Source organism: Mercenaria mercenaria, chromosome 7 (genome assembly GCF_021730395.1).
Source record: "Mercenaria mercenaria strain notata chromosome 7, MADL_Memer_1, whole genome shotgun sequence".
NCBI classification, from domain to species: Eukaryota; Metazoa; Mollusca; class Bivalvia; order Venerida; family Veneridae; genus Mercenaria; species Mercenaria mercenaria.
The window spans coordinates 24,783,534-24,806,685 of record NC_069367.1 but is presented as its reverse complement, the minus strand read 5'-3'; the positions used below and the strand labels follow the sequence as shown (position 1 = coordinate 24,806,685).

Genomic DNA, 23,152 nt, shown 5'->3' with positions numbered 1-23,152 from the left:
TGACTAATGGTTTCATCATCCATATATGATAAAATCTTCAATACAATACAATACAATACAATAAATTTTATTCAAAGTCGGCAAGACATCATAACAGAAAACATAAGCTCGAGAAGAGCTTTTATAACCCACTGCAAAAGTCTATGTTGGTGACAATTTTTAAATTGTCCCCAATCTAACTGAAGTACACGATCTTATTACTAAGGTAAGCATTATAAAAGATGATTTCAATAAGATTTATTTTCCCGTCATGTTTTCTGAGAGTTTCTCTGTGAATTTTTTTTCTTCTTCAAATTATATCCTAGCTTAAATTCCATATGCTATTTCTTCCCAACAGAGCTTTCTCAAGAGTATGATAATATTAGGATCCTACCTGCTTGTCTGTGTTGATAGGGTTTTCTAAACCCGAGGAACAGCTGGGCGTTAGGGAAAACATAAGGTGACCTCCTATCCAGGCAACTTTCTCTCATCCCGATAGGTATATGCATGAATGAAAGAAAAATGCGGTTGATTAGTTTACATTTAGGAAATATTAAGGCGTGTTTAGAATGTGTGGAAGCTGAAGACCTTCATTATACTTAAAACACAATCACGGGTTTCAAAATTTATAATGGTGAAGCACCGGATACAGGCCAAGCTCGCTTTCATGCAGGTACAGGCCTATTAATCGGAAATCTGAAGAGAATCTCAGAATTGCCTGGTGCATGAAGTTCGAATCCCGGATCTTCAGTGAATTGACAGTCAAGCGTATTATCATAAACCTTTTTACACTATAATAGCTATGCGGCAACGTGTCCCTAGCTCAACAATTTAGTGTCCTCTGACCCATATTTCGTGTTTGCAATTCGCACAGCTTTGTTGTTATTACATATCGTTTATTTCGTCTCGAAGCCCGTATTTTCTCCTAAATATGGCAAAGAAGGCTGTGACACATGTTATCTTTGATATGGATGGTCTTTTACTTGGTTTGTCGTCTATACTTAATGTTTTCTGCTTTGAAACATCATTATGAATACATAATAATCTGGTTTGCAATTCGTTTTCGTGGTTTAGTGCTTCAAAGTTCGGATATATTATGATTCGGATAAACACGATATCAAGGTTCCCTTAAACACACAATAAACAGTCGAAACCTTGCCTGGAGGATTTTACCTTCGAGGTGCATAGCGCCGAGAGGGGGTAGGTAAGGAAGGGGGGTGTCTGTCCATATTTGGAGGGGGTAGGGGGAAGGGGAAGAGTGGGGTCTCTTCCCAGAAAGTGTTTGATATACAAGTATGAAATGGTGTCCTCTGGTGCATTTTTTGTCCTTAAAATAGGGTTGCTCTAAACCTCTACAGAGCTTATGTTCATTATATCACAAAGTGATGGTAAATAAAATTTCCCTTTACCGTTACAATGTCTAAAGGGAAAGTTATAGTTATATTGTTGTCATAAATTGCCATTATAACATAGTTTATTTATAAATATTTGTTATGATCTTTCACTCAGACTGGATACATATTGAATATGAAATTTTATTGGTGATTTCCGTCAGTCGATGTTTTATCGATCATTATAATTGTTATTTACTTTAGCAGTGAAACGATCGAATAACAAATTCAGCAATTCATGAGCACAATCAAATTCTAAATAATAAAGAAAAACATAAGTTTAGTTTTAATCCTAAAAATCAGCCCCGCAAAAGTGTTACGAAATTAAAAACAGATTCTATTATTTATAACAGACAAATGGCAAATTACTATTAATAAATTATCAAATTCACAATCCTGTTTTTCTCGTGATTAAAGGATTACAAATATTTCTGAATCCCACCATTTGCAATGTATGCTTCTTACCTGTCGATTTGTGACGCTTGTTTGGAAAAAGCACGCATGCGCAACAAAAACGGAACATACATGCATAAAAGTTGTGCATTTAATAATAAAATCTAATGCCTACAACTTTATAAACTTCCAAGTTTTACATGTAATGTTTTTCATATGCAATGCATACCTTTTACACAGCAACCCTGACCGTCTTGATCATTTGGACGCTCACTCATCGATTCGTGGAATTCTATTTTAGGCTATGATGTCATGGAGTACAGATGCGCACCAAAATTTTTGCACCGCCGAACGTTAAGTTTGGTTCATTCCAGTCCATTATGCTCAATATACGTTGCAGGATAACAAATTTGTCTAATGACTTCCAATACGACTATCAGAACTTTTGATACTTTTTAAAACATCAAATTACAAAATATGAAGGGAATTAACACAGTTCGGGCCTAAATTTATTCATTTCTGCAATCATTTTCATTGAAAGGTCGTTGAATAAGGGAAAGAAATGAAAACAGGCTTGAAATATTACTATGTTACGTCAATAAAATGAAGGACATTCAGTAAATGGGTAGATTTTCTAGGTGCGCTAAATAAACACTTTCTGTTTCGTAATTGGACGTTAATTGGATTTTCGCTACACTCGACTATATGAAGTAAGAAACTTTTGGGTAACTCTGTATTATGTAAATTGCTTCGGTGACCAAGATCACGGGTGGGGGGACAACTTGGGGAAAACCTTGAAACTGCAGAAACTGCAAAAAAGTGACAGAATAAAAAGAGTAAAATCGGGTGTAAAAGCATATTTTAATGCATTTTTTTAAAAATTGTATTGGTATTTCAAAATTACAACTTATTTACCTGCTTCTTGCACATTTTGTTTGGAAATATTGTTGAATAGTGTTTCAGCTAAAAATGGCGTAGTTTTCGGATGATGTACGACGTTGCACGAGCGTGAATTCTAGATGTTTATTTGCGTCACGAATCGATGGGAAATCACGAATCGATGGGTATAAGGCATATACATTTCAAAACCAGGAAAAAGTGAGAGCAAATTTTTGAAATCAATACCTGATTTTGATAGATAAACGAAAGTTTCCTGTTTGCAAATACCATTTGATTACCGGACCGCTAGACAGTCCTACAAGGGTTGTCTTAAGTTCTGGTAACTGGACCTCTAGACTTCTATTATTGAATGGTTGAGTATGTCCTGCAGCAGCAGTTCATTTTAAATAAGCTCAAAAATAAACGAATGCATATCTTGTTCTAACAGGGTGATATATAATTTGAGGAGAACAGTCAGTTCTCTTTTTAAATTGTTTTTGATTACTAGTATTACCGTATCATGTTTTCATTTATCTTCTCAGATACTGAAAGGCTTTATACATTAGCCACACAGACTATATGTGATGAATATGGGAAGAAGTATACATGGGACATAAAGAAACAACTAATGGGTAAAAAGGAAAGTGTGTCAGCTAAAATGATTGTCGGTAAGATTTTTTTTCCAAACTCTCTAACTTCACATCACAAAGCTTTGTATGAGTAAATTGGTCGATCAAATGCATTCATCTCACTTGAAGTTGTAACATAATGAAATAAATTGTAACTGATGGAGTGTTGTGACCTTGGGAATGTTTTGAGGTCAGGAGATCTCATGGGGGTCGAATGCAACAGCTATATATATATATATATATATATATATATATATATATATATATATATATATATATATATATATATATATATATATATATATATATAGAATGTTTCTCATTGCAGAGTTGGTGCAGCCATACTGCACATGCGCGAATTATTATCAATATGGAGCGCACACCAAAATTACTCATTTTTTTTGCATGTCCGCATGCATTTAGTGTATAATGTGCATAATATACTGACTAAAGGTTAGGGTTAGTATCACCATGGTTACAAAATACATACATTTAAGATATTTTCTTTCAAATTTAGTTAATCCGGTATATACCGGAGTCTGTAATATATCACAAGGGCACCAACTCTGTATTTAGTCACAGCCATATATATATACCTTTTTAAAGGAAATGCATTTCAACTGTAAATTTATAGATTTAAGGGAAGTAAGGTAGCTGTGCATGTTCAGATAAAAAACTTTTTTCTGCAATGTAGAATTTGATTATCTAAACCTCAATATTTCAAAACGGCTGAATATTGAAAATTTGGCAATAAAAAAAAGATAGGGTCATGAATACCAGATTTTATTCTACGTTATCAAGAAAAATTACGTTTCGCCATTACTTCCAGTTTATCAATAGTTGCTCAGCATTAAGAAGATAGTTTTAGGACTGTTCAGCCCAGTGTCAGTATAATTTGAATGGTTAGGGTATCATGTCACTTGTCTACAGCATAATATTCCATTGAGGCAGAACTATAGGCTGGGCTTTGTGCTCACTGCTACAGGTAGACTGTCTGCATGTATGACTGAAAAATTATTGAAAAAGATGCTAAACTTGAGACACAAACATACAGCCTATGACATCATTTAGTCTGCACACATAGTAAATGTTTTTTTAATGTATAGCATGAAAACTTGTGTCAGCTTAACTTTTATCATGCTAGACACAATTGATTCTGCCTTTGCAACCAGTGTAGATAATGATCAGCCTGCACATCTGTGCAGTCTGATCAAAATCTGCACTGTTCACCATTCAGTCCGTATCTTTTTGGTAAACACCCATTTCAACAGTTAATGGTACTGACTACTGTCCATATTGAAGTAAGGACAAGTTCATTACAGAAATTTAGAAGGGTAATGGTTACAACATACATGTTTCATGTTATCTCTAGACCTGCTTGAGCTTCCAATGACTGTAGAAGAATACTTGACAAAGATACACAAGGAATATGACAGACTGTTTCCTACAGTTCCATTTATGCAAGGTAAGTCTGATGCTCATGTATAGACTACAGTCAAACCTGTCTATAAAGACCACCTGTGGAAGAGCCAAAATGTGGTCTTTATTGGGGGGTGGTCTTTATTCACAGGTTAAATGTTAAAATGGGAGAACAAAACATGTGGTCTGCAGCCCTTTTTTAGTAAATTTGGGGAAGGGTACCAGGTCCCTTTTGGAGGGGAAATTTACGTCGCGAAATCATTGTTTGGAGGAATATATTTGCTGAAAAGTTGTTAAAATCAGGACTGAAAATCAAAACTAATTAAATTTTTTTTTGCATGGGGAATTTTTGGCCAAGGTGGGGAAAAAAGTATACTTTTTAGATTGGGGAATGGGGCCGAATTTCGGCCCTAAAATCAGCATAAAAAAAGGCCTGTGGTCTTTAGAACCAGGTGGTCTCTGTTAAGAGGTGGTCTTTAACACAGGTTTGACAGGTATATGAACAACTGAAAACATAGATGTACTTTATAGGTAACAGATTGTTCACATTGAATTATTTGTCAGTCTTCAATCATTTAAGTAACAACCTGCTTCACTTTCCACTGGTATATATGGGCTCGAGCTCCGTATCTTTGTTTAAGGACCTCGTCATTATGTGTCTTCATCTCTTAACAATTTGACCCCTGCTTAGGTCATGTTAGGAAGCCATCTAGTAAGATTGTGGAAGGTCATTAGTTCTACATACCGTAGGTGCTCACTGATACCTGAAATATTGCTTGAAGAGGCACCTGGGGTCATCCCTCACTATTAAAAGCTGCAAGGTTACCATATATGCTGAATAATGCCTATGTGACTGAACCCTAAGCAAATAAAGCCACATAGAATAATTTAATAATGGTTACAGATACACATGTATATTCATCCTGAAAACAGCCTTACATTTAAAAGATGTTATATCCCTTCTTTTGTTGTTTATTACAATTTTCTTGTAAACACTGCAACCTTAAAGTGCTTTTATTATCATTTTCTGTTCAGGCAGTTAGAAAATATGACATATTAGTGAGCAAATTAACAAGATCTTATTTAATGCTGCTAAACTAAAGATGAAGAAGTGGTTTCACCATGTCTTACGCATGCAATCAAATTGTCTCTCTTACAGACATTATGGCAGTTTCCATATTAAACTGCTATATACGGTTGTTAATCAGAAAATAAACCGGTGCTAATGGTTGTGTCATATTAAGCTACATGTAGTAATGATTTGATATTCAATATTTACAGTTTTATATGAGAAATTGATTGAATGTATAACCTGCAGTTTAAATTGTAAAAAGAAAACAGTTTCATTTTTCTGAATGGCAAATTCATTACTGTAATAGATTAATTTAAAGCTAATTTTCATCGCAGAACAGTTTCTGTCCCGGTTTATAAAAGTGCAAGGTCGTGATTTCTTATTGCTAAGATACCTTGACTTGTCATTGTCATGATTGCTATAGTACATTGTGTTTAAAATGATCAACCCAGTATCAAAATTTCAGGTGCTGAAAAGTTAGTGAGACATCTACACAGTCACAATGTACCAATAGCTGTTGTAACAGGGTCCAATACACATAGTTTTGAACTGAAAACCGTGAACCACAAAGATTTCTTCTCGTTGTTCCACCATCATGTGCTATGTGGGGACGATCCAGAGGTGACTCATGGTAAACCACATCCAGATGCTTTTGAAGTAGGAGCTAGAAGATTTGAAGACAGTCCTGACCACGCAAAGGTATTTTTCTGTTACATTTTGTTTCTTTCGGGTTTACCATTATTTTTCAACAGTATGTAAAGGCAGGCAGATATCATAACAAGTGGCTTTGGATTCTGTACCAGTACGAACCTGTTTTCCCCATGTAACTGCCAATTTCTCCATATGAATCAGAACTTGAAGATGAATTATCTAGACAAATTGGCTTTTATCAGATTGTCAAGGAAAAACTTATGCCTTGCCAGGGGTTTAAACTAACAGTCTCATGATCCATAGATCTGCACACTCGCTATTGTACTTGGTGGGCTTGCTTGGTTCATTTTGATGTGGGATTAACTTTTCCTAACTTTTGACTGTTTTTAATTCACTGACTGCACGTTTTCATTAAAAATGTTGTGCTTGCTGTTTCTGTTTTGCTTTTCTTTTTTACAGAAAAACCTAATTATTAATATCGATTTATATGTGTTAAAAAGGATCTTAGGAAGTTTGCTTCATTTCTAGTATGCTCTCTTACCTCAGTAGGGAGAGCGCAGATCTATGGATTGCAGGGTCATGAGTTTGATCCCCAGGCAAGGCGTATGTTGTCTGTGAGGATTTGATAGAAGACATTGTGTATGAAATCATTAGTCCTCCACCTCCGATTCATGTGGGAAAGTTGGTAATTACTTGTGGAGAACAGGTTTGCACTGGTACTGAGTTAGGTTTACTGCCCACTGTTACATAACTGAATTACTGTTGAAAAACTGTGTAAATCACAAAACAAAAAAAATGCTTCATTTCTAACATGATAAGAAAATAATTGATTTGCTTACCCACGTGCTTTGAGCTTGATTCCTTAGAAAGGCACATATTCTCCATGACAATTTTACAGAAGCATTATGCTTGCAAGACATAGATTATCAAGCTCTAATTCATTTGTCCAAGCTGTTGATTGCTTTTAGATAATAGGTTTATGTTAAAACCAAATTCAGGATCGTTGTAATTAAGAAATAATCTATTTCATTTTTTTATTTGTAGCTGAATAAAAATTATTGTTTGGAATTCAGATGCGAAGGAATTGTATCACGAGTGCACACTCCGAGTGATATAATAATACACATCTGAACGACAAACAATGTTTTTATTCAAGAACAGATCACTAAATGAGATATATTATTTCGATTCTAACACGTTACCAAGGATCTGAAAGTACATCCTTGACGACATCCATTAAATAATTGCCTTTTTTCTGTGGTTTATTTTCCAGCGCCGCTATGTTGCTTGACGCTATGACGCAATAATTGTGATGTCAGAAAAATGAATTGTTGTATAATAACACACAATTTTCAGCGTTCTTTGTTTAATTTAGGAAAATGAATAGGTTCGTGTTAGAATTTGTTGTAAAAAAACTAAGCAAGGGCCACACGACACTGAAAGTATGCCTGTATCTCAGGCTCCAGCCAGGTAGTCAGTAGACATACTCTAGCAGACCAATATACACTCTAAGATGATAGGTCATATTGTTAAAGCCCAACTTCAAGATTTATCTTCCTTAATTGGTTTAATAAACATTATAAAAAGACTACTATTTTCGTCTTTTCAGATCTTAGTGTTTGAAGATGCAATGAATGGTGTTGAGGCGGCACATGCAGCTGGTATGCCGTGTGTATGGGTACCTCATGCAGAACAGGATAAGAGTGTTCTTGCTGGGAAAACTGAACTGATAATAGACTCTTTGGAAGAGTTTCAACCGGAAATGTTCGGTTTGCCTCCATACGATACTTGATGTATCTAGAACTTAGTCTAGTTAAATTGATTTTATATTGATTGGAAATGGGTGGATTGATTTAATTTTGGGTCGGGAAGATGTCGTAAAAACACACTGTCAGTGATTTGATGTTAAACGGCTTGGATGATAAACAGGAATTTGACTTGTTGGATTTACGTGAATACTATTGATTTAACCTTTAACCTGCTGGTGGCAAGTGATTCTGCCTTTGCGACCAGTGCAGACCAAGATCAGCCTGCTCATCCGTGCAATCTGATCATGGTTTGCCCTTTTAACTATTCAGTCAGTAAATTTTTTAGTGAAAATCCCTTCAAATAATAAATGGTTGCCCATATTGAATGATGGACCAGACCATTTTAGAAATTTAGCAGGCTAAGGGTTAAAAGATTGTACTACATATATAAAGTATTATTATAAAACAGAAACCGCAATCATCATATGAGCTGCGCCATGAGAAAATCAACATAGTGGGTTTGCGACCAGCATGGATCCAGACCAGGCTGCGCATCCGCGCAGTCTGGTCAGGATCCATGCTGTTCGCTAACAGTTTCTCTAATTGCAATAGGCTTTGAAAGCGAACAGCATGGATCCTGACGAGACTGCGCAGATGCGCAGACTGGTCTGGATCCATGCTGGTCGCAAACCCACTATGTTGATTTTCTCATGGCACGGCTCAAATCATGCGAATATCATTGGGTTCAAAGGAAAAGTGCAGTTTTGTGGGTTTTCCAGTTTGAAGGAGTTTTTTTCAACAAAAGAAAATTATAAATTGTAATCCGGACAAAGATGTCTGTTCAGCAGTTTTCAATCTTTGGGAGAGGTGTTCCAGTTTAAAGGGGCTACCACTATATCATTATTTAAACAGTTCTGATACAAGTTATGTATTTTAAGGTAGTGGATCAGTAATGACAGTCAGCAAATATTCTCTGTATGCGATTTTGTTACTGTAAAAGCAGAAATTTTTGCGAGGGTTTAATTTTAGATATTCGCGAGGCCCTACATCTCCCGAAAAATTAATCCTCGCGTAAATATTCAACATTAGTGTAATTCAAATTTAAGTGTGATACCATTTTTAGCTCGACTATAGTCTAGCTATTCTACTCACCCTGGCGTCGGCGTCGGCGTCACACCTTGGTGAAGTTTTTGCATGCAGGTACATACAGCCATCAATTAAAGGCATATAGCTTTGAAACTTATATTTTCTTTTTCTAGGTCAATTACCAACCTCTCTGGGTCAAGTCCCATAGCTCTGACATGTATTTTGAGCAAATTATGCCCCCTTTTGGACTTAGAAAATTTTGGTTAAAGTTTTACATGCAAGTAACTATCTCCAAAACTAATGCAGATATGTATCTTCGGGGTTATAAAACTAGTTGATGGCAGCAAGTCCCATAACTCTGACTTTCATTTTGGCCAAATTATGCCCCCTTTTGGACTTAAAAAATTCTGGTTAAAGTTTTGCGTGCAAGTACATACAGCAAATTATGCCCCCTTTTAGACTTAGAAAATTTTGGTTAAAGTTTTACAAGCAAGTTACTATCTCCAAAACTAATGCAAATTTTGATTTGAAACTTCACATGTGTCTTCGGGGTTATAAAGCTAGTTGATAGCAGCAAGTCCCATAACTCTGACCTTCATTTTGTCCAAATTATGCCCCCTTTTGGACTTAGAAAATTCTGGTTAAAGTTTTGCGTGCAAGTACATACAGCTATTTCTAAAAGGCATATAGATTTGAAACTTATTTTTTCTTTTTCTAGATCAATTACCAACTTCACTGGGTCAAGTCCCATAACTCTGACATGTTTTTTGAGCAAATTATGCCCCCTTTTAGACTTAGAAAATTTTGGTTAAAGTTTTACATAAAACTAGTTGATGGCAGCAAGTCCCATAACTCTGACCTTCATTACTACTTCATAACTCTAACCTCACTGGATGAAGTCCCATATCTCTGGCATGTATTTTGGGCAAATTATGACCCCTTTTGGACTTTGAAAATTCTGGTTAAAGTTTTACATGCAAGTTTCTATCTCCAAAACTAATGCAGATATTGAATTGAAACTTCACATGTGCCTTCGGGGTTATAAAACTAGTTGATAGCAGCAAGTCCCATAACTGATATGCATTTTGGTCAAATTATTCCCCCTTTTGAACTTAAAACTCTTTTGATATTTAACCTTTTTGGGTAATATTTTCCTGCTTCTGGGACAATATTTCGAATAGTCGAGCTTGGCTGTCTTACGGACAGCTCTTGTTATAATTTCAAATTCACAAAATTTTGACCCTGTTTTACAGTATCCTCCAATTTTTATAGAAAGCCTTTGTGCTTCTGTATGCCAAATAAGATTACATACGGTAGTCACAGATAAATTGTTAAGTGTCATCATGAGACTTTAACCTTGAAACCTAGTGTTATATATTTGAACAGTTAAGTGTTTGTTATGGCGATGTTGTTTATCTATCAATATCATGAATGAGCTGAATCAATGTGATAAAATAAGAATAGAATTAAAATTAGAAAAAAAATATTCTTCTGTTGTGCCAAATTTTCAACCATTTTTGTCTGACTTTCATATCGTATTAAGAAGTGGTTAATTGTCTTTCATGCTGGGTGACAAAGCATTTAACTGCTTTATATGATGAGCTCTTATTGATGAGGTAATGAAGCAGCTAACCACTTCGTGCAGATGTCATAGAGCATTTAACCACTTTTTGTGCCAAAGTGTTGTAGCAGTTGACTACTTTGTTTTGAGGTGATGAAGCCGTAATGAGATGACAAAGCAGTTAATCATTTTTTTGTGCTGAGGTGTTAAAGCTATCAACCACTTCTTGTGCGGGAGTGACAATGGAAGGGCCGTAGGAACAGTGTAATAATAAATAATTTGACCGATTATGGTAATTATCTTAGCAATTAATAATCCATTTTAGCTGTGACCTGTCATCAGACATGCAGTTTTATAATTGTATTGTTAACCATATTAATGTCAAATCAAAACAGAAAACATGTAAAAATGATTAAAAAAAAAGCCTTAGAAAAGTGTTTCTTTGCTGGACCCAAGCCTGCGAAAAAGGTGAGGGGTTTTATACTATACTCATTATACTGTATTCATTTGAAAATGTCAAAACATGGGGTATGTTGTATATAAAATTGCAGTGGTAAAAGTGTTCTTAAATGCTCCCAAAATGTCCCAGAATGCAGGAAATGAAGCACTGAATTTCAAAATTTTCAGGGGAAGCATGCTCCCCAACCCCGCTTGCTAGTACCCTACTTTTCTATTTCAGTCAGCTGTTTTTTTATAATGGGTGCCCACCAATCTGAAAATGCTTCCTACGGGCCTGCAATGGTAAAAACGGTTGGAAAATGGTTGTGCCGGGATACTATATTGTTTTGAGAGAGAAAAGAATCCAAGTTTTCAGTCAAATCTATAAGATGTTAAAGTAAACCTTTGGAGAGAAAATACCGAAGTCCCTTCTGGGGCTCGAACCCCGGACACCTAACCACGTCGCTAAAGGGTTAACCCAACAGCAAGGCTGTTGGAAGTGGCCTATAAACCTTCTATCACTACACTTCTCTCCCTTTACTTTTCAGAGCTTACCAGTTCTCCAGAATGACACTCTATGCCCACCGCATGAGTCCGTCAAACACTTCTGACACCATTAAAGTAAACCCTGGGAGAGAAAATACCAAAGTCCCTTCTGGGGCTCGAACCCCGGACCTCGTGATCCTTAGGCAGACACTAACCACGTCGCTAAAGGGTTAACCCAACAGCAAAGCTGTTGGAAGTGGCCTATAAACCTGCTATTACTACAATGTTTTGGAGGCATAAAACAATATTCTTCAAGAAAATGTAAGTTTAAAACAGACATTTAAATTTATGGGCGCTAATGTGTGCTTCAGTCATTAGAAATCTGTCCTTTTTATAAAGAATAAAAAGGCAATCTATTTAGTGTGATCATGCCTAAAACACTTATACTAAATAATTTAGTGTTTTCTGACCTTCCTACGTGTTTGCAACTCGCACGATTTGTCGTTTTAACGCTTCTTTTTTTCGCTCTGCCGGCCGTTTTCTAATATGGAAAAAGGTCGTAACACATGTTATATTTGATATGGATGGTCTTTTACTTGGTTAGCTCATTAATACAACATGTTTTCTTCCTGCTAGGAATTGTTTGAACACGTCTTATGTCATTTGCAATGTGTTTTCGCGATATTATATATTGAATTCGGACACACTATGATTCGGATAGACATCATTTAAAAAGAGACAATTTGGAGCTAAGGATCTGGTTTCATATCTAAACTAATTGTTAGAAAGTCATTTATGTGTACTGTTATAGTTTTAGGTCGTCTGCTGTTGTTTTTCTTTATGCTTCCATTATCTCCGGATATAAGAAATGACACTGTCGCTAACATCGAGAGATGACAATAAAAATGTGACTCATTCAGACAGTAAAACAAAATTTCAGACTCAAGAAAAAAGCAATTTGATATAGGCCTATCCAATCCAATTTTCTTACAATTTTTCTTCAAACCTTTCAATTTTGCTGAATGGCATTTAGAGGCAAAATGCCAACTGACACCCAACTATTCTAGAGACGTCTATCATGCATTCTGCCAGACACTTGTAAAATATTCCAAATTTCACAGAAAACACTGTGTTGATTGATATTGACACAAAGTTTATTACTGTTATATGTGTTTTCCTACACTTTTTTTCAGCCAGAAATATACAATATATTTGACATGTGTCATTCTATGCCAAATAAGTCTGTCTAAAATAAATTTATCAGGCTGGGCACATCACCAGATCGGGGTATATCACTTTGTTACCTCAGACTGCCAGAGCTGATATACAAAAAAAGCAAACATAAAACATTTTAACTTTTACAACATTTGAGCCTCAGTATTGAACTTAGTATGTAGGCTAGCATCCTCAGATGAACCTTTTCTTCTTTAAGATCTATTAAAATTTTCATGAATTCATGATAATTCCTGATTTCTGAATGAATGTCTTAGAATGCATTAAGATTAAATCTAAAGAAAGTTACAGTTCTTTTTAGAAAGAAGAATGTGACCACCTTTAAGGCAAAATACTGCTATGATAGACCTCTGGTATGGGAGAATGAAAATCATTTACATGTACAAAGCTTGTTTAAAAACCAAAAGACTAGCTTTGTACATGTAAATGATGAGAATTTTACCCAGAGTAAATCACTTTTTTGCCGAAATTCTCGAAAACTTCTGTTTTATTTACTGAACTGCAAAGTTAACATTTTTATGGTTAATCTTTTAGCACAACTGATATAGAATAGGAATGGTAGTTACTAGTAGGAGCCTTTTTGATGTTTATTGATAATTCATAGTCAGTAGTTTTTTTCCTAGATATAACTCTGGTCAGAGATTTTTATGCTTGTGGATGAAATATATGTTAACTGGGAGAAGAGCATTTTGTGCTTTTCACAGTTAAATGCCTGTAAATTTTGATCCAAAAACCTTTTTTTAAAAAAAAAGTTTTATCTACTGACTTCTGTAGGCTACAGACAGTACTACATTGGAACCTGACATCACTCACAAAACACTTGTTAAATATCACATGAATGACTTTATTTTTTTTACAATACTTTCAAAACCCATAATAAATAAAATATAAAAAAACTGAAATAAAAAAGAAATTTAAAAAAAGAAAGACGCTTCTGGTGAGGATCGAACCCCCGACCTTTGGACTTCAACGCGACCTCGCTAACCACTGCACCAGTGAGGAAGTATGACGTCATTACTACAAATATAAGTATATAGAATAAATTTCAGTTGCGGCAGCGTGACGAAAATCGTTTCACATTGAAAATATTGTATTTTACCTTTCTTTCTTCATAGAAAATGTATTTAGCACTAAATTCTTATTATCAGGCGCTCATTTACATTTTTATTCAACGTTCAAAGCAGTAAGCGAAACGCTTTTGTCAACTATAAACAGCAAGCGGCTATTGACGTCTTATCTGATACTGATTAATTACTACTGGTCGGGGGCCACCAACCGGACACTTTTAGAGGTTTTTCGCCATTTTCTCTTTCATTTCCTTCATTACAACTGTGAAATTTCACATAAACATAGTTAGGTGCACCCTCAAGAAGAAGACTTAATTTGTTTACCCCTAACGAATGATTAATGCCCTTTCCAGGGCCGAATGTAGGGTCAACTAAACTACTTACTTTCACTGCTTGGCAGTACCATATATCGGGACAGTTTTTTTACAACTTATGGGAACCTCTGTACTGACGACATTTAGCTATGTGATGGGAAAACGAGTCAAAGTATTCATTATTGGCCTGAAAGATATAAATTTTATTCAGATTTTTTTTGTTTGGAAAACTGCTATATGATAGTTAGAAATTCAGTGCGGATTTCCAAATCCCCCCATGATAGTTTTAGGCTTCAGTATGGATGACGAAATCAAAAAATGAAATTTCTTCCTCAATAAGTTATTTTTGTCAGATATAATTCCACATCATTGTTAAAAAATCAAATGTGTGTTTGACTTATAAAAGATTGCTAAAAATACAGCAAAATTTAGCAGCTACAAAACTGTCCGGTTTGGTGGTCGTCCGGATTTGGTGGTCCTCAACCAGTATGAGCATTGCGTACTGGAAGAAACCCGAACAATACCGATTCCAAAAACTTACCACGAATTTTCAACTCGATAGTAATGTACGTCTGTACACAGTTTTATTCATTTTCTTTTTCACACGTCTAACCGTAATGCGACGCTGTCGGCGCTGCTTTGCGGCGCCGGTAGCTCTGCTAATAATTGTTTTTACATCATCATTTATTTATCATTACCATTTGTGTCAGTATCATCATCGTCATCATCATCATTATTCTTATCAACATCTTAATCATTCAGTGTTTTTATTCATCATCACTGTCAGTCATCATCATTATCATCATCATTATCATAATATTTTTATCATTAGTAATGATCCATTCAAATAAGCAGTCAGAATCTTTAAACTGTATATTATTATAATGTACACTGAATGTCACATGTATATGATAAACAGTTAGAATTACGATATGACCTCTGTATTGGAACGCTGTTTGTAATATCATATTTTCCTTTTTCTATGCAGATACTGAAACACTGTATACAGAAGCCTCGACGACTGTATGTAGTGAATATGGGAAGACATATACATGGGATATAAAGAAACATTTAATGGGTCAGAAAGAAGCAGTATCAGCAAGGATGATCATTGGTAAGAGTTTTACCTGCTGGTTTAATTAAGATGTAATTGTATAGAACTGACTTTGGAGACAGGTCTCAGATTGCAGATTTGCCAACTATTCCAAATTTGTGTTTGTGCTTAGAAACAACCTATCGAATGCTGGAGTTCAGTGTCATTATACCCAGTTAATCAGCCCATCATTGGCAAGTTTCTTTTGAGGTTAACACTGTCTTTGAATTAACACTGTCCCCCCTCCCCGCCCCCAAAGGTGGACACACTGTCCGTCTGCATCTCCGTGTGAATTCTTGTCAGGGCTGTAACTCTGCCATCCATGAAGGGATTTTGAAAATAACTTGGCATAAATGTTCACCATAATGAGACGACATGTAATGTGCAAGACCCAGACTCCTAGCTCTAAGGTCAAGGTCACACTTAGAAGTCAAAGGTTAACATGGTCTGTTTCTTGTCTGGTCCATAAATCTGCCAGAGGTCAAAGTTAACAGGGTCTGTTTCGTGTCTGGTCCATAACTCTGCCATTTATCAAGGGATTTGAAAATAATTTGACACAAATGTTAACCATATTGAGAAGGTGTGCCGCACTTATGAGCTGGGTCTCTCAGGTCAAGGTCAAGGTCACAAAATTGTTCATATCAAAACTATTCTGGCATATTTTGCGCAGACAACTGAAGCATTCTTGGGCACGCTTTGTGGGCATTTGTCACTAATAGTGATTGCTCTTGTTTAATTTTTATCTTAAAAGTTACTTTAAAATTGTTCATAAATACCATGCATCTCTGTGGCCAAGTGCTTAATTTTTTTACTGAATCACTTGCCGGCAGTAATTGAATGTAATTTCAGTTGGCATTTCTAGAATTAAAAGTTCATATATAATTTATTCTTGTATTGAATAATTTCTGTGTAGCAGTAGTTTTAGTTGATTTTTCACCTGTGAAGTCTGCCAAAACCACAGAAAGTATGATACATTTATAAGAAATATTTCTACATCCTTGTGTTATAAAGCATGTACTGCAGAAAATGTTTTATTAGCTGAAAGCATGTATGTTTTATATTGTCTGTAGATAAACTGGAGCTTCCATTGACCGTTGAAGAATACTTGACGAAGATACATGTGCATCACGAGAGGCTGTTTCCTAACGTGCCATTCTTGCCAGGTATATGTAATGATTATTAAACAAATCGGAATATAGATAAACTTGTATACTAATTGTTTACTTTGAAACTTTACTTGTCAAGGTTCTGTGCTTAAGTGGTTAAGTCACCAACTTCAAATCACTTACTCCTAGCTTCTGTGGATTCAGTAGCTGGGTGGTTTAATCACTGACTGAATCACCTGCCCTTTTCTCCCACTCCTGGGCTCATGACTGAGTGGGTGAGCACTGACTTAATCACGTTTCCCTCGCTTCAGTGGCTTTCATGGCAGAGTGGTTGAGTCGGACTGAATTAGTTGTCCCTCACCTCCATGGGTTCAAGCCCATCTTGAGTGATCCTATGAGGAAGCTATCTAGTTGACTAGGTGATGATCAGCTTGTTCGGAAAGCCACCTCAGCTGTTCCTCTATAAATAATGTGAAATGATTTAATTCTGTGGTTATAAAATTTCGTGGTTTCAGTAAAAAACTAAAAACAGTGATTTCGTGGGGATTTGATTTCATGAATCTGTTGCAGATCACATATTTCATACCTGAAAATCTATAATTATAATTAAGATAAAGACTAGATGATGTAGTATTAAAAAGTAAGGAAAAATGTAAAAAAAGTAATGTATACTATAATATTTAAAAAAAAAAGCAAGACAGTATTAAAATTTCAGGTGCTGAAAAGTTGGTAAGACATCTACACAGCCACAGAGTGCCTATAGCTGTTGTCACAGGGTCCGCTACACATGGTTTTGAGCTGAAAACTAGGAAACACAAAGATTTCTTCTCGTTATTTCACCATATCGTGTTAAGTGGGGATGATCCTGAGGTCATTCATGGTAAACCACATCCAGATGCATTTGAAGTAGGAGCTAAAAGATTTGCTGACAGTCCCGACCATGCAAAGGTATTTTTCTGTTACATTTTGCTGTGGGTCAACTTATTCCACCTTTTTCACCTTAAAATATACAGCATTGTTATCTAAATGGTGCAAAGAATAGGTTGAGGTATTGCACTCGCCACATCTTAGTCAGCGTCCAGATTGGTAAAGGCTTTTGTATGTAAGGGGGTATCTTGGTAACCAATAGTTTTCATGATTGAAACTACACACACTTGTTCTCTGTGATAATCAGATATGCAGTGCACTTGTTTTATCACAGAGATATACCCCCTTCAGGACTTTTTTTCTTAAGTTTTGTAGGTAAGTTTGTATTTCAGTAACCACTTTTTGGCAGGGAATATTTGTAGAATTATCTCCCTTGATTGCTTTAATTGGCAGTATTTTATTTGATACTCTTTATTCTGTCTTTTCAGATATTAGTGTTTGAAGATGCAATTAATGGTGTTACAGCAGCGCATGCAGCTGGTATGCCGTGTGTATGGGTACCTCATCCTCGACAAGATAAGAGTATTCTAGCAGAGAAAACTGAGCTGATTATAGATTCTCTTGAAGAATTTCAACCTGAAATGTTTGGTTTGCCTCCATATGACACTTGATGTATCAGATGTTAGGTCATTTAGTTGAATTAATTTTAAATTGATTTGAAATTGGGGATTTTTTTGGCTGTGCAAGGTTTATAAGCACACTTGGGATTTTTAGCTCGACTATTCATAGAATAGTAGAGCTATTGGACTCGCCCATGCGTCGGCGTCCGCGTCCCGATTTGGTTAAGTTTTTGTATGTAAGCTGGTATCTCAGCAACCACTTGTGGGAATGGATTGAAACTTCACACACTTATTCACTGTGATAAACTGACTTACATTGCACAGGTTCCATAACTCTGTTTTGCTTTTTTACAAAATTATGCCCCTTTTTTGACTTAGAAATTTTTGGTTAAGGTTTTGTATGTAAGCTGGTATCTCAGTAACCACTTGTGGGAATGGATTGAAACTTCACACACTTATTTACTGTGATAAACTGACTTACATTGCACAGGTTCCATAACTATTTTGCTTTTTTACAAAATTATGCCCCTTTTTCGACTTAGAATTTTTTGGTAAAGGTTTTGTATGTAAGCTGGTATCTCAGTACTCACTAATGGGAATTGATTGAAACTTCACACACTTGTTCACTGTCATGATCTGACATGCCAAAAGCAGGTCCCATAACTTTATTTTGCTTTTTTACAAAATTATGCCCCTTTTTCAACATAGAAATTTTTGGTTAAGTTTTTGTATGTAAGCTGGTATCTCAGTATCCACTAATGGGAAAGGATTGAAACTTCACACACTAGTTCAGTGTCATGAGCTGATAAGCACTATGCAGGTTCCATAACCCTATTTTACTTTTTTACTAAATTATGCCCCTTTTTCGACTTTCTTATTCATTCAAGCGACAAGGCTGTTAAATAGTCGAGCGTTGCTGTCCTCCGACAGCTCTTGTTATTTCTATATGTTAGGTTCATACAACACATGCAGGTTGTATATTCTGCTGCTTTAAGCTAAAGTAATTGATATTTAACCTTTAGCCTGCTGGCGGCAAGTGATCCTACCTGCGCGACCAGTGCAAACCATGATCACCCTGCACAGACATTCAATCAGTAAATTTTCAGTGAACACCCCTTTAAATAATAAATGGTATTGCCCAGATTGAATGGTGGACCAGTTTATTTTAGAAATTTAGCCGGCTAAAGGTTAAGTAAAAACATTTTGTGTTTGAAAGACTTCAAAGTTTTTTGGTATTTCTGAAATCAGCTATGGCAAGGCAGAAACTTTATTCCAGATTTTATGAGTTCAGAGACTGTTTGAGATTACTGTTACAAAACAAGAAAAAAATAATTTCGTAACTTATACGACATAGGATCTCATTCAAAAGCATAAAACATGTAGGAATTGAGTACAACATCATTTTTTTGCTCAAAAGATTAATTGAAATTAGCATAATATGTGCACCTGTGATATTTTAATCACTTTGCTCCTGTGATATTTTAACCACTTATTATCTGTACTTTATTAATACATGTGCTTTACATAAATGTAATAAAATGTAAAAGGTTGTATATTAAAGCAATAATCATAATATTATGCGGGTATTTAAAAATAAGATATAGCAGAAGTTTGATTATCAAGGGAGGTAAGCGTGATAGACTTGATGTATCAAATAAAAGTGCCTAAATATCAAAAACTTATCTTTTTGTTAAAAATTCATTTGTTATGGGATACATTATATTCAGATTTAACTCTTGCTCAGTAGTTTGTAACAGTATGTCCTTTAAACATTACGAGAGGGTAATATTTCCAACAAACAATTTTATGAAGACATAACCAGATTATTTCAAGCATGTTTGCCTGAGTGAATTTTTTTTCAGGCCTATAACCGATTCAACGTTTTAGATTAAGTAAAATATTCTTCTGCTATATATTATTTCAATTCTGATGTGCCATATGCTGTATCACTTTTTCTTGGGACCTATAAATAAGATGACATAAAAAAATGCTTAGTCATATTAGAATTAATTTGATCTAGGAAGAATGGGTATTTTTTTTTCTGAAATAATTTTACTACAGCTGATCAATCTTTGCTTGAATATCAATGACTCTCTCAAATTTGTGTTTGGATCATTCAAAACATTTTGTGCAGCTCCTTTTGACTTGGGGCTATGGTGTCTCCATTTGACTTGGGGCTATGGTATCTCCATTTGACTTGAGGCTATGGTATCTCCATTTGACTTGAGGCTATGGTATCTCCATTTGACTTGGGGCTATGGTATCTCCATTTGACTTGAGGCTATGGTATCTCCATTTGACTTGGGGCTATGGTATCTCCATTTGACTTGAGGCTATGGTATCTCCATTTGACTTGGGGCTATGGTATCTCCATTAGACTTGAGGCTATGGTATCTCCATTTGACTTGGGGCAATGGTATCTCCATTTGACTTGAGGCTATGGTATCTCCATTTGACTTGAGGCAATGGTATCTCCATTTGACTTGGGCTATGGTATCTCCATTTGACTTGGGGCTATGGTATCTCATTTTGACTTGGGGCTATGGTATCTCATTTTGACTTGGGGCTATGACATCTCCTTTTGACTTGGAGCTACTTGGGTATTTTACTGTGTTATACATAGTTCATAAAGGTTGTTTTACTTGGTTTAAAATATGGCTGCCAATTTTGTTCTTATGAACATAAAATGTATTTTTGTCTTGTTAAGGAGGTAGGTTACCTTGATATTTGTAAGTGCGCATGTCCAACCGGAAGCTAACGTGACGATTTACGACGACGTTTACGACAAACTAAATGTGTTTGTATATCCATTCTTGTGAAAATTAAACTTCAACCTGCCTCCGATCTTATGTTTAATGGTTTAATTATGCAGAAATAATGACTGAATTGCCGCAGAAACGCTTCAAAACATTGTTGCCTTAAAATGACGTCATTGACGTCATGACGTTACGTGTCAGTTACCGCGCAAAATTAATAACTTTTATTTTGAAAGTACGTTATTCTGTGCTTTTTCTTTATTTGAACTATTTTTAAACAGCCATTATTTGCTGAAATACTTTTTATTAGTCTTTTGCTCTGAAAAATGATCAATATTTTGCTTCTTTTATGTAATTATATTGAAATGTTATGCGGAATGTAAGAAAATGGATGATGGTAACTGATGTGATTGGGAATATAGTTGGCTGAAAGGTAACTTATTATGGTCATTTACAAATAAAAATTGGGCAGTTTGATTTGTTATACCTATTTCCAAGTTTCCGTTGATAATTTGTTACTTAAATGCTAAAACTAAGCTCTAAAATTGTTCAAATTTCAGTAAAAAATTGTGGTGTCTTGAATTAAATTGATGTTACCATGGAAACGAGGCCCGTGACCTATATGTCTAATTGTAAAATTCAAAAGCGTTGACACTGGTCTATTTAAGGAACACAGCTTCGGCTTTTTATTTTCATTTCAACAATATCCATGAGAATAATAGCAGCATGCAGAACGGTTTTTCAATAAAAATGTCAGACGACAGGCACTGCTGTAAGTATTTTAAGCTGTGAAATTTGTTAAATTAACTGCAATTCATACGAAAATATTATAAACGTTAGAAATAAGATGTTTTAAAGCTACATTAAGAAGAAAGATAATTTTATATAATATTTTTTTATAAGAAATTACGATAAAAAGCAACACATAAGCTATTTTAAACATCTCTGTTGCCATGGTTACTCTAAACTTTAAGAAAAACATAGTACTATGTAAAGTTCTTGGTATTTTGCTAATCATATTACCCAAATATTCCATGTTGGTCAATAACAGAATGGTACTGAAGCCGTCGAAAAACCCGTTTTCATAAATAATTGTTGAAAAATGAGAGAAAATGCGTTACCATGGAAACACGAGCCCCGCGACATATACATTTTAAGCTTTTATTAGAAAGCTAATGCGCATACTAGTAAAACTATTAATTATGCAGACTTCTACGGATAACAATGAAACCAAAATACACTGAAAAGTGTTAAATATCCGTATTTTCCTTCTTCTTTCTATATAAAATATCTTAAGAGGGTCATGTACTTCAAACCTGGATAAAAATTGTACTTGAAGGGACAGAGATAAACGGAACTGAGATTGTAGCAGTTAAAACATTAAATTACACGAAATACAAAAAGTCACTGCGGTTCAACTGATTTGAATTTACCCTGGTAACAAGGTAACCTACCTCCTTAAATCCTATTTTTGATAATTATTTTCTCATATAGATTTATATATATTCATTATAAGCTTGATATATTATTCACAGACTCGATTTTGTCAGCTCACCTGGACCAAAGGTTCTGGGTGAAATATTCATGTAGGTGGATGATCCAGAGTCCACAGTTTCTCTAAACATCTTCTATGAAACTAGTGGTCAGATTAACACATAAGTTGGTCTGTAGAATCCTGGCAAGGTTTTGTCTCAAGTTTGTTCAAATGGTTCCACTTGGTCCCATTTAGGGGCCACCAGAACTAAAATCCTTTAAACAACTTCTTACCATGATATTAACCAAACTTTGTCTGTAGCATCTATCTATGGATCTCTTTGTTTTGCTTAAATGGTTCCATTTGGATCGTTTTAAGGGCTGCCAAAGCTAAAAGAAACATTTAATTTAACTTCTTCTCATGAACTGCTTGATGGATCTTCATAGAACTTGGCCTGAAGCATCCTTGTAAAGACATCTCTCGGTTTATTTTAAATGCTTCTCACAGACTGAATGATTCCTTTTAGGGGTCACCAGAGCTAAAATTAGAAAATCCTTCGAAGGAATCATGAATTGCTTCATGGATCTTCACCAAACTTGGCCTGCTAGAGGTTAAATACAGAGAAAATTTTAAACTGTTTTTTTATGTACTGCTTGATTGATATTCAGCAAACTCATGAACCTACTGAATTGTATTTACCAAACTTGTTTGCAGCATTATCCTAAAAGGCATGTGTGCTGCCACAGTGGCCATAATTTATGGTTGCTCACCTAGAAAAGTTGCCCCTAACTTCTTGATTCAAGCCTTTTTACATTGTCTTTGGATAGAGTCAAATTACTTGTTGAAGTTGGTGGTTCAACTATGTGATGTGACTTGCAATATTTCTCAGG

At 35.3% G+C, this 23,152-nt stretch overlaps 2 protein-coding genes across 2 annotated transcripts; both read left to right on the top strand.

Moving 5' to 3' along the window:
* The first annotated feature begins 854 nt into the window (after positions 1–854).
* On the top strand, positions 855–10,733 carry LOC123555542 (pseudouridine-5'-phosphatase-like). Its single transcript, XM_053547810.1, has 5 exons — positions 855–965; positions 3,185–3,310; positions 4,644–4,736; positions 6,229–6,461; positions 8,023–10,733. Exons 1-5 carry the CDS (start codon positions 911–913, stop codon positions 8,203–8,205), a joined length of 690 nt encoding a protein of 229 aa, XP_053403785.1. The 5' UTR covers positions 855–910; the 3' UTR covers positions 8,206–10,733.
* A 583-nt stretch (positions 10,734–11,316) lies between these two features.
* Positions 11,317–20,732, top strand: LOC123554686 (pseudouridine-5'-phosphatase-like). The gene is made up of 5 exons (XM_045344968.2): positions 11,317–12,331; positions 15,335–15,460; positions 16,510–16,602; positions 17,261–17,493; positions 17,901–20,732. The coding sequence occupies exons 1-5, from the start codon at positions 12,313–12,315 to the stop codon at positions 18,081–18,083; spliced, it is 654 nt and encodes a 217-aa protein (XP_045200903.2). The 5' UTR covers positions 11,317–12,312; the 3' UTR covers positions 18,084–20,732.
* Positions 20,733–23,152: the final 2,420 nt, after the last annotated feature.

Bases quoted from the DNA above. Each gene is read 5' to 3' on its own strand.
- LOC123555542 (XM_053547810.1), top strand. From the start codon at position 911: ATGGCAAAGAAGGCTGTGACACATGTTATCTTTGATATGGATGGTCTT. The intron at 4,737-6,228 runs GTAAGTCTGATG...TCAAAATTTCAG, and splicing joins TACAGTTCCATTTATGCAAG to GTGCTGAAAAGTTAGTGAGA. The intron at 6,462-8,022 runs GTATTTTTCTGT...TCGTCTTTTCAG, and splicing joins ACAGTCCTGACCACGCAAAG to ATCTTAGTGTTTGAAGATGC.
- LOC123554686 (XM_045344968.2), top strand. The intron at 15,461-16,509 runs GTAAGAGTTTTA...TATTGTCTGTAG, and splicing joins ATCAGCAAGGATGATCATTG to ATAAACTGGAGCTTCCATTG. The intron at 17,494-17,900 runs GTATTTTTCTGT...CTGTCTTTTCAG, and splicing joins ACAGTCCCGACCATGCAAAG to ATATTAGTGTTTGAAGATGC.